Here is a 17,764-nt window from a genome sequence, read left to right on the forward strand (position 1 = left end):
TGACCTTTCCTAATATTAATAAAATCGTTTAATTGTACACAGATCCGAGGTAATCAATCATGTGTCCCAGTATTGAAGCGCTTATTAACCCTTTGAGTACCATAACGCATTTTCATATTCATTCTACTAACTATTTGGTAATTTTATGCAGCAATTCAAAAGCTCATGTGAGGGATCAAAGTAGTGAAGACTCTGGCCTTTATAATTTTCTTACCTCCATAGACGCTTCCTAATGTAATAGAATCGTCTAATCGTTCACAAAGCTCATGATTAAAATGCGTCCCAGTACTGAAGAGCTTATTAACTGTTCACTCACCCGACAACGAGGATTTTCACCGATAAGGATTTCTGAACTATGAAACACCAAAGCCGAGAGTGGAGTGTTGGCATACCCAGCTAGGACGGGACGCAGAAAACAGAAGAGTAATAGTATGAAATTAAATGCTATGATATGGAATTTATCTATTGCTGCTGCTGCTGCTGCTGTTGTTCCTGCTATTACCTACTACTTGTATATACTACTGATGCTATTGCCGCTGCTGCTTCTGCTGTCACCAATATAACTACTATAAACTTGAAAACAATAAATGATGATGGTGGTGGTGGTGGTGGTGGTGATGATAACGATAATAATGATGATGGTGATGATGATAATGGTGGTGGTGGTGGTGGTGGTAATGATGATAATAATGATGATGATGATGATAATGGTGGTGGCGGTGATATGATAATATTGATGATGATGGTGGTGGTGGTGGTGGTGGTGATGGTGATGGTGGTGGTGGAGGTGGTGGTGGTGGTGGAGGTGGTGGTGGTGGTGGTGGTGGTGGTGGTGGTGGTGGTGGTGGTGGTGGTGATGATGATGATGATGATGATGTTGATGATGACGATACTGATGACAACATTTTTGGTGGTGGTGGTGGTGGTGGTGGTGGTGGTGGTGGTGGTGGTGGTGGTGGTGGTGATGATGATGATGATGATGATGATGATGATGACGATACTGATGACAACAATAGCAACAACAACAACACCAACAATAACAACAAAGGAATCAACAAGGACAACTACACCAACACAACAATAACAAAAAGCTATAGTTGGAAAGCTAGAAGTCAACCAACATCAATTTGAATAACAAAAGGGGAAGTCCCCGCCCCCTTCCGGCCACCCCTCACAGCGGCAGGAAGGGCATGGCCGGGGAAGGGAGGAGGGCGGAGTAGGGAGGGAGCAGGTGTGAGGCGGGGGGAGAGGGGGACGGGGGCGGCAGGAAACATGCAGGCGGCAGGGCGAGATGAGGAGAGGCGGGGAGGGGAGACGAGGAGGGGAAGCGGGAGCTGATGTGGTCGGGTGGCTCGCGTTCCGGCGTAATAATCTCCAAGGTCACACTACGCGTTATGGAAGAGTGCAGGAGTGGAGGGGTGGTACTTCTCCATTACGTGACAAACGCTGCTTCCATCATGCCAGGCGCCGTGCACCTCCCACCGCTGCGCCTCCCTCCCCGGGGCAGGGCAGGGGGGAGCATACTGTGAGTGTGGTGTGGATACATAAGTATGCCGCAGGGGTGGCGGGTGCAGCTGTGGGGTGATGAGTGATAGGGAAGAAAGAAGCTGGTGTGTGTGTGTGTGTGTGTGTGTGTGTGTGTGTGTGTGTGTGTGTGTGTGTGTGTGTGTGTGTGTGTGTGTGTGTGTGTCGGTGACACAACTGCACTGTACAAAGGTGGATAATGATGGGCTGTGAAGGTTGGTGGGAGGAGGGGGAGCAAGATGTAGGAAGGATAGCGACGGCGCAATAGTTAGGTTAAAGTAGGTGTTGCAGATATCAACAGCTGAGGGAAGCAAGGCGGCAGGCTGCTGTGTGGTGTGTGCAGTATTGATGAAGAGTGACTGCTGTGACAGTGACGGTGGGACGTGGAGTAGGTCACTACAATGCCTTAACTACTTACTGTCTTGTATATATATATATATATATATATATATATATATATATATATATATATATATATATATATATATATATATATATATATATCTTTGATAGTCTAAGTATCTCCGCGGTAGGGCTCCGCTAAGCGCTGTGTGGCACCCTTTTAACGACAGAGAGAGAGAGAAAAAAAAAAAAAAATCATGCGAGGCTCACGAACTTGAGGCGCAGTTTAAAAATCAGGGCGTTTCCTACGGTCGCCATCTTTCACGAGAGTTTGCAGGCGATGCATCGTATCTATGAAGTCCGCCGCCTCAGCCCGTGCACTCAGACAGTGGTGCCTCACAGCGTGGCCTCCGCTCACGTCCACGCCAGAGCGGAGCGGGGGACCGACAGGTGTACCAGAAAAAAAGGGAGAGAACCTGAGAGGGGTCGCTAACAATATGGCGGGTGGAGACCCCAGCCGATGTTATCAGCCTGGCAGAGTTGTCTCAACTTTCAGTTTCTTGACGCTGTGTCCTCCATGGCTCCAGAGCTTGTACGGGCAAGGAGGACAGATGAACGTCAGCAACATTAGCGCTCCAAAAAACCTAACAGAGGGAAGACAAATAATAGGCGGAGCATAAAAATTGTCTTCCGACTTCCGGACAAAATGGCGCGAGCGGGTGGCGGCGGCGGGGCTCTGGCATAGCTGCCGCGCGCCGCCGGGCTGCCGGCGGCCTCGTGCGGGGCTGGTCCAACACTGTTCATATCGATATTCACACTTCCATTCCCTTACTGAAGCGATTTGCAAGAATATGTATACTACTGTCTATGTCCTTCCGTCTCGTGTGACACACACACACACACACACACACACACACACACACACACACACAGTTAATAAACCTCACCCATATTTTAAAGATAAAAGACTTGAATGGCCTACGTTTATAATATGCAACACAACTTTATAGGTAGCTTAGTGACAAAATTCTCTCTCTCTCTCTCTCTCTCTCTCTCTCTCTCTCCTAGGAATGTGCTCCTCTGTAGATTGACATATGTAAAGCACGAGGCACTAGCACGCATTAGTTCGTTGGTGTGTGGGAAGAACACCAACACCAACACCACCACCACCACCACAGCCACCACATCATCGTATTATAGTGTACCTAAGTCAGTACCAGTCAAAACTGGAAGTAGTATTTTATGCTTTTATAAAAAATTTTTCTTTTTAACATTTGATTCTCTGACATATATTAAGCAATTCCGTGGTCGTACATATTTTGTTTAGGCATTATAAAATTTTTGGCAAATTTTGGAAGACACAATTTTCCGATACGTAAAACGAGAACTGAGAAATGCTAAACCAGTGTTCTTGAAAGTACGAGTCGTTACTCAAGACAGGCTCGCAAACTCTTGTTCAGTGTTGAGGCCGCCTTTTGTAGTTGTAGTAGCGTAGTAACAGCAGCAACAGAAGCAGTAGAAGCAGCAGCAGTAGAAGCAGCAGCAGCAGCAACAGCAGCAGCAGCAGCAGTAGTAGTAGTAGTAGTAGTAGTAGTAGTAGTAGTAGTAGTAGTAGTGGTGATGGTGGTGGTGGTGGTGGTGGTGGTGGTGGTGGTGGTAGTAGTAGTAGTAGTAGTAGTAGTAGTAGTAGTAGTAGTAGTAGTAGCAGTAGCAGTAGTAGTAGTAGTAGTAGTAGTAGTAGTAGTAGTAGCAGTAGCAGTAGCAGTAGCAGTAGCAATAGCAGCATTAGCATTAGCAGTAATACTATAGTAATAGTAGTAGTAATTATTATTATTATTATTATTGTTGTTGTTGTTGTATCATGAACTAAGGTGTGTGTCTCTTCTCTGCAAGACATCGTGAGCATGTCTGAGAGAGACAGAGAGAGAGAGAGAGAGAGAGAGAGAGAGAGAGAGAGAGAGAGAGAGAGAGAGAGAGGACACGTTATCGCTAGGTGTGGCGTAATGCAAGGCGAGTCGAGTGAGGGCACCGAGGGCACACCACCATCACCACCACCACCACCACCAAGCTGATAACGGATATCTCAAGGGCGCCGCCGAGAGTCTTCTGATTACTGGGAGGAAAATGCAGCTCAGCGATTAAGAGGACGCATTCCAAGCATATCTTGAGACATAACCTTTGACTGTTATACAATGCCACGGCCACTCAGGCTTATCAACATAGTCTGAGGGGATTTTTGAGTATAGATACGGTACACACTTCACAACCCACTACTGGCCGCCAAGGAAGTGCATGATGGAGTGGTTCAGTATATATGTTCTGTAGGTGTTCATAGTTTGATTTCTGTTTGTTAACCCCTTCAGTACCATGATGCGTTTCCATATCCATTCTGCTTACTATTTGGTGATTCTATACAGTTTCAGAAACTTATGTAGGGGATCAGAATATTGAAGACTGTGGCTATTAATCTTCTGACCTCCATAGACTCTTCCTCATGTCAATAAAATGGTCTAATCGTGTACGAATCGTATGGTAAAAATGTGCTCCAGTATTGAAGGGCTTACAAGTATACCTGAGCAGCAATTTTCACGCTTCAGCCGACGAGTATTGATACAAATATAAAAATGTGTCATGCTATACTGAAGAGGTTGATGCAAAAGCTAAGCCAGTTAACCTACCAGTAAGGAGAGAAAAAAAACAAAGACAAGGAAAAAAAAAAAAAACTTAAAAGCTGTACAAGACAGAAAAATGCAAGTCTCTTCCATACAGAAATATAATAAACAACAGCTATCGTAGAGGCAGAGTGTGTCAATGATAAGTGCCACGGTGCAAACTGGCTGCACTGCGGGAGGAGGAAGGGTTGGCGCCGCGTGACCTGACCCTGAGTAAAGAAGAGCTGCTACAAACACAACAAAGGTGCTCGTTGTCTGCTGAGGTGCTGAGGGCGTCTCACTGTTGTGGTGATGGCGGTGGTGATCTCATTGCAGTGGTGTGGTAATGGAAAATGTGGTGAGGGTGAAGGCTGATTGGTGAATTGATGGTGATGTTTAGTTATGGTGTTGCTGCTGGTGGTGACTTGTACTATGAATGGTGGTCGATGTGGTGTCTGACTGTAACGGTAGAAGTAGTGGTGGTGGTGACTGTGATGTCTAACTGTAGTGGTGGTGGTGGTGGTGGTGACTGTGATGTCTGACTGTAGTGGTAGTGGTGGTGACTGTGATGTCTGACTGTAGTGGTGGTGGTGGTGACTGTGATGTCTGACTGTAGTGGTGGTGGTGGTGACTGTGATGTCTGACTGTAGTAGTGGTGGTGGTGACTGTGATGTCTGACTGTAGTGGTGGTGGTGGTGACTGTGATGTCTGACTGTAGTAGTGGTGGTGGTGACTGTGATGTCTGACTGTAGTGGTGGTGGTGGTGACTGTGATGTCTGACTGTAGTGGTGGTGGTGGTGACTGTGATGTCTGACTGTAGAGGTGGTGGTGGTGACTGTGATGTCTGACTGTAGTGGTGGTGGTGGTGACTGTGATGTCTGACTCTAGTGGTGGTGGTGGTGACTGTGATGTCTGACTGTAGTGGTGGTGGTGGTGGTGACTATGATGTTTGACTGTAGTGGTGGTGGTGGTGGTGACTGTGATGTCTGACTGTAGTGGTGGTGGTGGTGGTGACTGTGATGTCTGACTGTAGTGGTGGTGGTGGTGGTGGTGACTGTGATGTCTAACTGTAGTGGTGGTGGTGACTGTGATGTCTGACTGTAGTGGTGGTGGTGGTGGTGACTGTGATGTCTGACTGTAGTGGTGGTGGTGGTGGTGACTGTGATGTTTGACTGTAGTGGTGGTGGTGGTGGTGACTGTGATATCTGACTGTAGTGGTGGTGGTGGTGACTGTGATGTCTGACTCTAGTGGTGATGGTGGTGACTGTGATGTCTGACTGTAGTGGTGGTGGTGGTGACTGTGATGTCTGACTGTAGTGGTGGTGGTGGTGACTGTGATGTCTGACTGTAGTGGTGGTGGTGGTGACTGTGATGTCTGACTGTAGTGGTGGTGGTGGTGGTGACTGTGATGTCTGACTGTAGTGGTGGTGGTGGTGGTGACTGTGATGTCTGACTGTAGTGGTGGTGGTGGTGGTGACTGTGATGTCTGACTGTAGTGGTGGTGGTGGTGACTGTGGTGTCTGACTGTAGTGGTGGTGGTGGTGACTGTGGTGTCTGACTGTAGTGGTGGTGGTGGTGGTGGTGACTGTGATGTCTGACTGTAGTGGTGGTGGTGGTGGTGGTGACTGTGATGTCTGACTGTAGTGGTGGTGGTGGTGACTGTGATGTTTGACTGTAGTGGTGGTGGTGGTGGTGACTGTGATGTCTGACTATAGTGGTGGTGGTGGTGAATGTGATGTCTGACTGTAGTGGTGGTGGTGGTGGTGACTGTGATGTCTGACTGTAGTGGTGGTGGTGGTGGTGACTGTGATGTCTGACTGTAGTGGTGGTGGTGACTGTGATGTCTGACTGTAGTGGTGGTGGTGGTGGTGACTGGGATGTCTGACTGTAGTGGTGGTGGTGGTGGTGACTGTGATGTCTGACTGTAGTGGTGGTGGTGACTGTGATGTTTAAGTGTAGTGGTGGTGGTGTGTAGTGATGGTGGTGGTGACTGTGATATCTGACTGTAGTGGTGGTGACTGTGATGTCTGACTGTAGTGGTGGTGGTGGTGGTGGTGGTGGTGACTGTGATGTTTGACTGTAGTGGTGGTGGTGGTGACTGTGATGTCTGACTGTAGTGGTGGTGGTGGTGACTGTGATGTCTGACTGTAGTGGTGGTGGTGGTGACTGTGATGTCTGACTGTAGTGGTGGTGGTGGTGGTGACTGTGATGTCTGACTGTAGTGGTGGTGGTGGTGGTGGTGACTGTGATGTCTGACTGTAGTGGTGGTGGTGGTGACTGTGATGTCTGACTGTAGTGGTGGTGGTGGTGGTGACTGTGATGTCTGACTGTAGTGGTGGTGGTGGTGGTGGTGACTGTGATGTCTGACTGTAGTGGTGGTGGTGGTGGTGGTGACTGTGATGTCTGACTGTAGTGGTGGTGGTGACTGTGATGTCTGACTGTAGTGGTGGTGGTGACTGTGATGTCTGACTGTAGTGGTGGTGGTGACTGTGATGTCTGACTGTAGTGGTGGTGGTGACTGTGATGTCTGACTGTAGTGGCGGTGGTGACTGTGATGTCTGACTGTAGTGGTGGTGGTGACTGTGATGTCTGACTGTAGTGGTGGTGGTGGTGGTGGTGACTGTGATGTCTGACTGTAGTGGTGGTGGTGGTGGTGGTGACTGTGATGTCTGACTGTAGTGGTGGTGGTGGTGGTGGTGACTGTGATGTCTGACTGTAGTGGTGGTGGTGGTGGTGGTGACTGTGATGTCTTATTGCAGTAGTGTAAGTGGTTTCATTCATTTAAATATTCCAGTTTTCTAAAATTATACCAACAATAAATAGATAGATAGATAGATAGATAGATAGATAGATAGATAGATAGATAGATAAATAACAGTGACTAATGATAAGAAAATATGACTATCCTTTCTATAGACGTAACTTTTCAGACACAGCATACTAGTAATTACAATGCAGCATGACAAGACGGATGCAGAGGAGAGGCAGGCAGGCAGGCAGGCAGGCAGGCAGGCAGGCAGGCAGGCAGGTGCGTGAGGGCAGGCAGGGGAGCGTCTTACGACATGCGGCAACCAGTCTTCCCTCTGCCTTGTGGGGCCGGCTTGAAGAGGTACCCTGGCCCGTGCAGGTGTGCGGGACAGGTAATAAATACTCTCCTCGCTAAGTATAGAAGCCAAACCCCTCATTGCGCGCCTCAGACCTAGTGCTCCTCGCTGCTCCACCTCTACCTTCCACCTACCTGGCCACGTCCACCCCACCGCCACGTGTGTGTGTGTGTGTGTGTGTGTGTGTGTGTGTGTGTGTGTGTGTGTGTGTGTGTGTGTGTGTGTGTGTGTGTGTGTGTGTGTGTGTGTGTGTGTGTGTGTGTGTGTGTGACAAATAGGTTTATCTTATGTTAAAAATCGGTTATTTTATGAAACATAGACTTGGTGTTCATTATAGGGACCCCTAAGTAAATAAATAAATAAACTTCTATTATAAGCATACGTTCACGAGCACCTGTAGTTTTGGTATAGACTATCGAGGCACAGACAAACCAGATTCTTAGAAAAAAAAAAAGACCATAAGTCGAAATGAAATAAACATGACAATATCTAACACAATGATTGACTGACCCGGATGGAGACTTAGCAGGTGTGTCATGATGCTGCTTGTATGGGTCACGTGACTGTCCCTGCGCCTTATTCATGACCACAGTGACGCTGGCTGAGGTGAGGTCAACCAGTTATGTATGTGAAAACTCAACAGAAACTCCACACCCAATATGCATAAGACAAGGCCTGCTCACCTTCGTCATGCTTCACTAACCAGGATCTTCAGTCCTTCGTCCCTTTCACCCTTTCACTAGTAAACCCGGAAACCCATCCACACACACACACACACACACACACACACACACACACACACACACACACACACACACACACACACACACATGCGCGCGCGCGAGGAGGAGGAAAGAAATGAGAACGCAAAGATAAAGTAGGAGGATGCTAAGTTCACAAACAAGTTATTGGTATCCATGATTCTTGTTATTGAGGAGTTTTCGCCACTTATTTACAGGAGTGATAACCTGATAATCGTGTTCTGCAGTTATGAAAATAGCATCATGCAAATCACACACACGAACAGGTTCAAGTAAAATGTAAGCAATTTCTTCTTCAGAGAGAATGGGTCGAATAACAAACAAATCGCTATGTCGTGACTTCTCGTGACAAAAAGAAAAATATAGAGCCTTAGGTGCGTCGTAAGGCGACACAGAATATATGAAACAATGCCTGCATTTCAGGAATTGCGTTGCCTCAGCCAAGTGTTGTGGAAGGAGAATGTAGCCTGCAGCCCTCGGTTATCCTGGAAATCGATGATTAACACAGCTGTGTAATGACTCTCGATGGAGTTAAATGGACAACAACTCCATCATCATCATCATCATCTTCATCACCTTTCTTTCTGATTCTATGCAAGTCAAAGTCCTCCTTCAACTTTCTTCATGATCCATGTCACTGTCAATCTGTTCCAGGGAAACCCGCAAACTTTTTCTAACTATATCTGGCAGAACTTCAGTATCCTGTTACTCTGACTTTCTGTCCATTGACTACACGTTCTGCGTATTGAGTCTCACCTCACGCCCATCCTTTGCTTTGCCTTTACTCACAGCAAGAGTTCTGAGAGTTCGATCTGCCTTTAGCTCAGCGTTAACCATGAAACCATGGATCACTACAGGATATCAATGACTCGTGTGATCCATTGCTATGTATCATGATTATACTTGTTAAAACGCCCCCCACCCGTATCTCTCTCTTTCAATATTTACATACATTTTAAAGCACTAAGGAAGTTCGTTAATCTTGAGTTACAGTTTTACTTTTTTTAGACTCCGTAACAACAGTGTCCAGTTGTGTCGCAGTTTAGCCCCTTGAGTGCCATGACGCGTTCCCATATTCATTCTGCTTACTATTTGTGATTTTAAATAGCTTCAGAAGCTTATGTGGGGGATTAAGATAGTGAAGACTGTGGACATTAATCTTCTGACCTCCATAGACCCTTCCTAATGTCCATAAAATGGTCTAATCGTACACAAATCTCAAGGTAAAAATGTGTCCAAGTACTGAAGAAGTTAAGCTTCGTATTCAGTAGCTACCTATAAGAGACAACAAGTGAGTGGTATATAAGCATAATACATACACCCTACAAACCACCACCACCACCTCTCTCCGGGGGAGTGTATGGGATTACCACACTCACCTGACGCCTTTGCATCAGTAAGTTTAGTTGTGCATGAGCATGACCCAGTTATCAACTCAAAATGAATGATGTATCAACAACGTGCAATGTTTCGCAGACTTACAGCAAATAATACACATAATAATAAATCCCAGCTGTCACCCATCCCTTGCTCCCTATCATGCTTCAGAGCTGACACTTACCCCTTGCCCCCTGCTATGCTTCAATGCTGATACCCACCCTCTGCCCCTTGCTATGCTGCGATGCTGATGCTGACACCCCGCCCCCTGATCCCTAGTATGCTTCTATGCTGACACCTATCCACTTCCCCCTACCATGCCTTAGATGTGACACCCATCCCCTGCCCCCTGCCATGAACTCAATGCTGACACCTACCCCGTGCCATACCTCAATGCTGACACCCATCCCCTGCTCCCTGCCATGCCTCAGTACTGACACCCATCCCCTGTTCCCTGCCATGCCTCAGTACTGACACCCATCTCCTGTTCCGTCCCATGCATCAGTGCTGACACCCATCCCCTGCCTCCTGCCATGCCTCAGTACTGACACCCACCCCCTGCCTCCTGCCATGACTCAGTTCTGATGTCTACTCAATCCCCTGCATCCTGCAAATTCCTTGCATGGTCCACACGTCTAGACCATAATCACAAGTTCGGCACCTCCACCTCACACATTTTACTGAGTATAGGATTCATCTTCCGGAGTATGAAGGAATAAGCTGGACATGAAGACAGTGATGGGTGGGAGTGGTAAGACTTCTATGGGGAAACATGCTTGGGTTACATAATATTCCACCCATCACAGGAAAGGTCAAACCCATGATGTACTGTATATCAGGCCAATGATGTACCCGACACCTGAAATCTCCAACCCTTGTGTAGCATCTCGCGCATCGCCAAGGCCGCGCCGCTGTGTTGTGTCAACCTCATTACGTATTCCGTGTCTCATCCTGCTTGACGGTGTTACACGGAGACGCCCATACCCAGAATTTCTAAGGCACCGCAAAGAGCCAGCGTGCTTCCCTCACCTGTTCCTCAACCACCAGCCCTGCATGTCCACCCTCACTAACGCAACTCCTTCAGGTTTCCTCCCTTCAGTCCCTCTTGCATATCAAACTAATATTACTTATATAATGTTACTATGCTCTCTCTCTCTCTCTCTCTCTCTCTCTCTACACATGTATTTCCAAAAGTGCTGATGTATTTCTTGGCGTCTGGTAAGTGCTGACCGAGCGCCTCACAACCCATGACTTGCAGCAAGTTATTTCCCAATGTTCGTCCTTCCACCCACTTGTTCAATCTTCGACAAGCCTCCCTACAGACGATTCTTCCCCCTGCACCCATACCAGACCAGGAAGTCCGAGGGTCCTACTGTAACTCCTGCACACGGAATACAAGGAAGAAGACTGGACTTCTGACTGAGTGCAAAAGATTCATCACTTCACACAGCTGGACCAAGATTCATTATTACGCTTCTGACAGTGTCCACCGCCGCCGCCAAGACACCAGGCCAGCAGATGTTGAAATGCAATAAATATAAGAAGCGCAAATAGAAACCACGTTGTCAAATGCGTATTAATCGGTTTATTTGTCCTTCTTCAGTTTGCGGAGGTGTTTTTGTCCGTTGCATTCATGATGATACGGCAAAGTTGTGTATTAAGGTCAAGCCAGAAGAGAATTGCCCAATCGTGTTGTTGTTGGTGACAGTGGTGGTGGTGGTGGTGGTGGTGGTGGTGGTGGTGGTGGTGCAGGGACGGGAAGAATATGGTGATCGTGACGCAGCTCCCCCAGGCTGGCGGGAGGGGCTGGCCGGGTGTCTCGTCCCCAGCTGGTATGAGTTGGCCGCGAGGTGGGATCGGGGAGGGCGGCGGTGGTGGTGGCGGTAGAGTGTTTGGGGACGAGAGTCATCCACGGGGCCGCCCAGAGTGGTGCATGGGCTCCGGGGCGGCCGTGGGGGCGACACTGATGGATGGGCCAATTATTTTTTGAAAGTCGGATATCTGTCACCCTTAAACAGACTAGTTTTGGTGGGGTTAAACAAACGTGTGTGTGTGTGTGTGTGTACGCACGCACGAGGCATGTGGGTGTGAATGCTAACTTTGATGTGCTGTGTGCGTGTGTGCATGTGCCTCTCTCTGTTGGAATGCATGCGTACATACACACACAAACACACTGTATGTATGTATGTATGTATGTATGTATGTGTGTGTGTGTGTGTGTGTGTGTGTGTGTGTGTGTGTGTGTGTGTGTGTGTGTGTGTGTGTGTATGTGTGTGTTCTCTGTTCGTCAATTGATCGCGTTGCCTACACACACACACACACACACACACACACACACACACACACACACACACACACACACACACCCTAAGGCAGTCCACATGAAAAAGGATAAAAACGAAAAAGAATTTAAAAAAGAATCAAGAGCCGTCATCTGCTAGGGAGACAAAAGATAGAGAGAGAGAGAGAGAGAGAGAGAGAGAGAGAGAGAGAGAGAGAGAGAGAGAGAGAGAGAGAGAGAGAGAGAGAGAGAGAGAGAGAGAGAGAGAGAGAGAGAGTGTGTGTGGAGGGGGCGGCTCTCCCACTCTCCCTGCAGGGTGGCGGATGCTGGGAGAGGGGTAGGGAGACGGAGAGGAGAGAAAGGCAGAGGGATGGTGAGTGGATGGCGTGTGTGTGTGTGTGTGTGTGTGTGTGTGTGTGTGTGTGTGTGTGTGTGTGTGTGTGTGTGTGTGTTGAGAGTGGACAGTTCCTGCTAACATGCCTTCCCCTCACTCCTCATCCCTCCCCGCCCTTCCACTAGCCCGCGAGTTCATGCTGGCGGCGGGAGCGGGGAGCGTTGAGCGTCCACCAGAACAGGACAACATACTGGGCCGTAGTGGGGAGGAGGACAAAGAGGTGACGCCCAGCTGGCAACACTGCAACGCTCCGGCGAAAAATGATGGTGATAAGGGCTAGGGAATGGGGAAGGGGAGAGGAGGTAGGATAGAGGAGGGGAAGGGAGGGTGAAGGAGGGAGGGAGGGAAGGCTATGGAAAGAGGGTGGGGGAGGAGGACGATCGTGGCGGGGCTTACGGTTATGTGGAAATAGGATGAGGGAGGAGGAGGAGGAGGAGGAGGAGGAGGAGGAGGAGGAGGAGGAGGAGGAGGAGGAGGAGGAGGAAGGAGAGAGGGAGGAGGGAAGCGGGTGACAGGAATGGGAGGAAAGGGGATAGGAGGAGAGAATGCGAGATGGATGACGAAAGAAAGAGAAAAGATGGGAAAGGACAAGCGAAGGAGAAAGAGGAGGAGGATGAGGAGGAGGAGGGGGGGGAGGAGGAGGAGGAGGAGGAGGAGGAGGAAATGAGTCTGAGGCGGGAGGAAGGAATTAGATGTGATCGGTGAGTGGTAATTGGTGAGGTAAAGAAGGGTTACGCCACGGAGGGGAAGAGAACGAAAGGGGGAGTACACACCAGAGAGGAAGGGGGAACAGGAAGAGGGGAAAAATGGAAGGGAACGAGGGGAGAGGCGAGGGGAGGTGAGCGGAGGGGATGAGGGAAGGATGTGAGGGAGAGAGGCAGGGAGGGAGGGAAGAGTCGTAAAACTGTGTAGAGCTGAAAAGAGTAACAGGAGGAGGAAGGGGAGGTGGTGAGTGGGAGAGGGGAATGGGGAGAAGGGGAGAGGAGGAAAGGGGGTACGGAGGTCATCGGGAGAAAATGGCGCAACACACAACTTACTTCTTTATTACAAAGTGATGAACTGAAGTCAAGTAATTGTTATAAAGGAGAAGGAAGGAGAGTGCGGCAGTGGCGGCTATTCCAGCAGAGAATGCAGACATAACGTGCTGCAAACTCGTAGATACGTAGACCGACACTCATGCCTGACGCGCGAAGCAATGGAAAAAGGAGTTGCAAAACTTCAAAAGAGACTAACGCCCGAATTCAGAAACGTCTTCCTCTCTCACTATTACAATTTTCCAAGGCCACAGAGACAACTAGCGGGTTTTCAAGACAGTTTCTCCTTTTCAATAAACTAGAAATCTTGCCAGTCCATCACCAGAACCATAATAATACTATTAAAAACACGATTACCTTCAACTGGGGCCTTTGGAAAGCAGTGGTAATGAGAGAGCAGTGTTTCAGAATACGGGCCTAATACAGAGAGTAGCATTTTTTGGTTTGCTATCAGAAAAAAAAGAGAAGAGAAGTTGGCAGCACAGTGGTAAACGAACTTGTCCATTTACCGTTGCAGAATTCAGCATAGCAGCCTCACGTCAATAAATAATCCTGTGTCTTGTGGATGAAATAATAGTCGATAGAGTGTCACAGTCTTGTGGTTAGTGGTGCAGAAGCCTGAGACTAATGGAGGAAGGCCGAGCAGACACAGGAACTAGATGAAGAGTTAAGGTGTGAGGCTTTGCTGGCAGGAGACGGAACAGACAAGCAATTAACAGAGCTTCACGGAGAAGATTGAGAGAGACATTTTCCTTCAGTGCAAACATATATTGGGGACTGCAACGACGAGGATGACGATGATGATGCTGCTGATGACAGTATTCTAGCTGTCAGATAAAGGTAAACAAAACAACGATTTATGAGTCATTTTGCGTGGAAAGATTGAGAGGACACGAACATCTAAGTGGTTTGAGTAAAGGAAGTTTCTGTGAATGAATGCCGATTAAGGTGATACGGGTAAGAAGCCTCAATATTGCAGTCAACATTTCTTTTTGGTAGATTTCATGCAGCTCAAGTTCGAATTAAGATACAAGGAAGACATGTTAATAAGACACAGTAATTTTTGAAAGATAATAAGAGTCACTCCTGTCTCCTCCCATAACCAGTCTGAGGAGAGTATGCATGTAGGTATAAACGGTTCCTTGTAGCATTAACCCCTTCAGTATACCATGCCGCGTTTTCATTCTAGTTACTGTTTGGCGATTTTATACAGCTTCAGAAACTTACGTGGGGATTAAAATAGCAAAGACTCTGGCCTATATTTAATCTTTTGAACTCTATAGACTCATCTTCATGCAAATAAAATCGTCTAATTATACCCAAATATCATGGTAAAAATGCGTGTCAGTACTGAAGGGGTTAAATGGCGAGAGATATTATTGTTATCTTTTTCGAAAAGTGACGTTTCTTTGACCTCATCAGTACTGGAAGGCATTTTCATAATGAGTTGTTGGTGATTAGACGATTTTATTTACATTAAGAAGGGTCTATGGAGGGCAGAAGATTAATAGCCAGAGTCTTCACTACTTTAATCTCCACACAAGTTTCTGAAGCTGTATAAAATCGCCAAACAGAAGGCAGAATGAATATGAAAACGCGTCCTGAGATGTTGGTGTGATCAGACGATTTTATTTACATTAAAAAGGGTCTATAGAAGGCAGAATATTAATGGCCAGTCTTCACTACTTTAATCTCCACAAAAGTTTCTGAAGCTGCATGTATAAAATCGTCAAACAGAAGGCAGAATGAATATAAAAACGCGTCCTGGTACTGAAGGGGTTAAGTCATTTAGATCTACTTATATCCGAGTACATACAAATACAATCATATCTCTCTTGCGTCCCATACCTACTCTAATCTTTAATACTCCTACACCTGCGATATTTCCTGACCCACAACGAAACCATTATTTTTTCCCATCCTTCTGCTACGGCGCCCTTCAGTTCAATCACTCACGCAATTTCATCCCTCAGTTCATAGAGTTGCCTACATTATCATCTCTTCCTCACCTCCAAACATTACCAACGTTGCTTACCCCAAACAGTACCCGCCCCTTGCAGCGCTGTCCTGCTGTTCTGGGGGACAACTTCAATGGTGATGGTACAATACAAAGATGTCTTCAATGTGCGAGTTTGGACAATAACGAAAAGAAGCAAGGATGTGAGAAACGATTAATCTATAGACGGCACTCTCACAGGTTTGGATAATGGCTGAAAGAAGCAAGGACGGAATTCTCATACGGTTTGAAGCCTCTTCTTGACTATCAGTGAGGAGGTAATGTGGTTTTCAATGGTGCTTCCAGGATTCCAGTGATGGCTTTAACAAATTGACTTACCAGACAGCTAATCACGCACAAGGTAGTATGACACTTCATTGTGAATATAGATGACTAACGTGTATACTTCACATGACAATCGAATGTGTGCTGCAGATGGAGGTACAGTACAAGGCAGGTACAAAATTCACATATTAGGAAGAGAAAACAGTGGAGAAAACTCAAACTTTTCACTCTTACCTTATAAAGCGAAATTCATGTAACATCTGTGCATGTGTGAGTGTTGCATCCTTGAGCCACCCCGACCCGCGCCGCCACCCCACCAGTGTCACCGCTGCCCACCTGGGGAGCAAAAGGTCAACAGTGAGTAAGTGAGTAAGTATTAGCGGCGAGGTGACCCACATCGAGCCTCAAACAGCGCCACCTGCAGCCTGACACAGAACAATGGTCTCCCTGCGGATGTTTTTAGCGGAAAGGAACATTGCTATAATATGAAGCTCCCCGTCTCTCTCTCTCTCTCTCTCTCTCTCTCAAGGACAAGGGTCTCTGTTGCCGTAAAGTTAAAGAAAAACGAAAAACGAAAAGGAAAATTCTACTACACATCTTTCTCCCAATTAACCCGAGTCCAAGTCAGCGGAATAATTGATGGCCTGCTGCCGCCACTGTCTTCTTGTCTTTTCAGAATTATGGCTGTTATTGTTTTTTGACATTTTCAAGTTAAGGGGAGAGAGTTCGTTGCCTCGCCGCTGCCTGCATACATGTCATTTCTTTTCTTTACCCATCGGAAGGTTTACCGTATAGGCTGCATGATTATTGCTCTTCATCGTCTTCTGCCACGCATCATATATCGTTAGGAGAGAGAGAGAGAGAGAGAGAGAGAGAGAGAGAGAGAGAGAGAGAGAGAGAGAGAGAGAGAGAGAGAGAGAGAGAGAGAGAGAGAGAGAGAGAGAGAGAGAGAGAGAGAACATTTCCCATAAAATTAACAATATGTGACGAGAGAAGAAAATAAAGTCTTCACCATATCTAAGACACTGAGATGCCTTGATGAACCAGCTTAAAGGTACAATGACACAGTCCACACCAGCTACCTACACAGGAATAGACGCCGGAAACTCAGGTGTCGGCCACACTCATCAGGAGTCCAGTTGTTGTTTTCTCCATTAAAGACTCGTGTAAGGTAAGTGAAGCAAGATACCATACAGGGAGCGAGACGAATACCGTGAGTGTTGTGCAAAAAAGGCTCTGTAATAACTCAATGTAAAGGTAGCAATAAGAGAAAGTAGAAATTAGAGCTTTGTTTCCAGCTTGATGGTGCGCCACAAACCTGCTGGGCATCACTGGGCTGACATTCACCTCGCTACGCCGCGACCTTCTTTTCCCACTGCGCACCTGTGAAGCGCTGGTGTTGTGCTGCCATGTCAAGGCGAACTGTGAGGCATATCCAGTGGTGCTACACACACACACACACACACACACACACACACACACACACACACACACACACACACACACACACACACACACACACACACCTTACTCCCATCTTAACACAAGTGCACACAGCCTGCCTCCCTCACAACACAGGTGCACACAGCCTGCCTCTCTCACAACACAGGTGCACACAGCCTGCCTCTCTCACAACACAGGTGCACACAGCCTGCCTCCCTCACAACACAGGTGCACACAGCCTGCCTCCCTCACAACACAGGTGCACACAGCCTGCCTCCCTCACAACACAGGTGCACACAGCCTGCCTCTCTCACAACACAGGTGCACACAGCCTGCCTCCTTCACAACACAGGTGCACACAGCCTGCCTCCCTCACAACACAGGTGCACACAGCCTGCCTCCCTCACAACACAGGTGCACACAGCCTGCCTCCCTCACAACACAGGTGCACACAGCCTGCCTCTCTCACAACACAGGTGCACACAGCCTGCCTCTCTCACAACACAGGTGCACACAGCCTGCCTCTCTCACAACACAGGTGCACACAGCCTGCCTCCCTCACAACACAGGTG

General features: G+C 47.6%; 1 protein-coding gene across 1 annotated transcript in view; it reads left to right on the forward strand.

Moving 5' to 3' along the window:
* The first annotated feature begins 16,015 nt into the window (after positions 1-16,015).
* The window catches only part of LOC123498156 (putative protein CRIPAK), a 2,240-nt gene continuing 491 nt past the window's right edge, over positions 16,016-17,764 (forward strand). The window contains exons 1-3 of the mRNA XM_045245326.1: positions 16,016-16,106; positions 16,818-16,920; positions 17,328-17,764. The exon at positions 17,328-17,764 is cut by the window's right edge and continues 491 nt beyond it. Coding sequence (XP_045101261.1) covers positions 16,016-16,106; positions 16,818-16,920; positions 17,328-17,764 — 631 coding nt within the window. The remainder of the gene's footprint in view (positions 16,107-16,817; positions 16,921-17,327) is intronic.

The sequence above is a fragment of the Portunus trituberculatus genome, chromosome 47 (genome assembly GCF_017591435.1).
Source record: "Portunus trituberculatus isolate SZX2019 chromosome 47, ASM1759143v1, whole genome shotgun sequence".
Lineage (NCBI taxonomy): Eukaryota > Metazoa > Arthropoda > Malacostraca > Decapoda > Portunidae > Portunus > Portunus trituberculatus.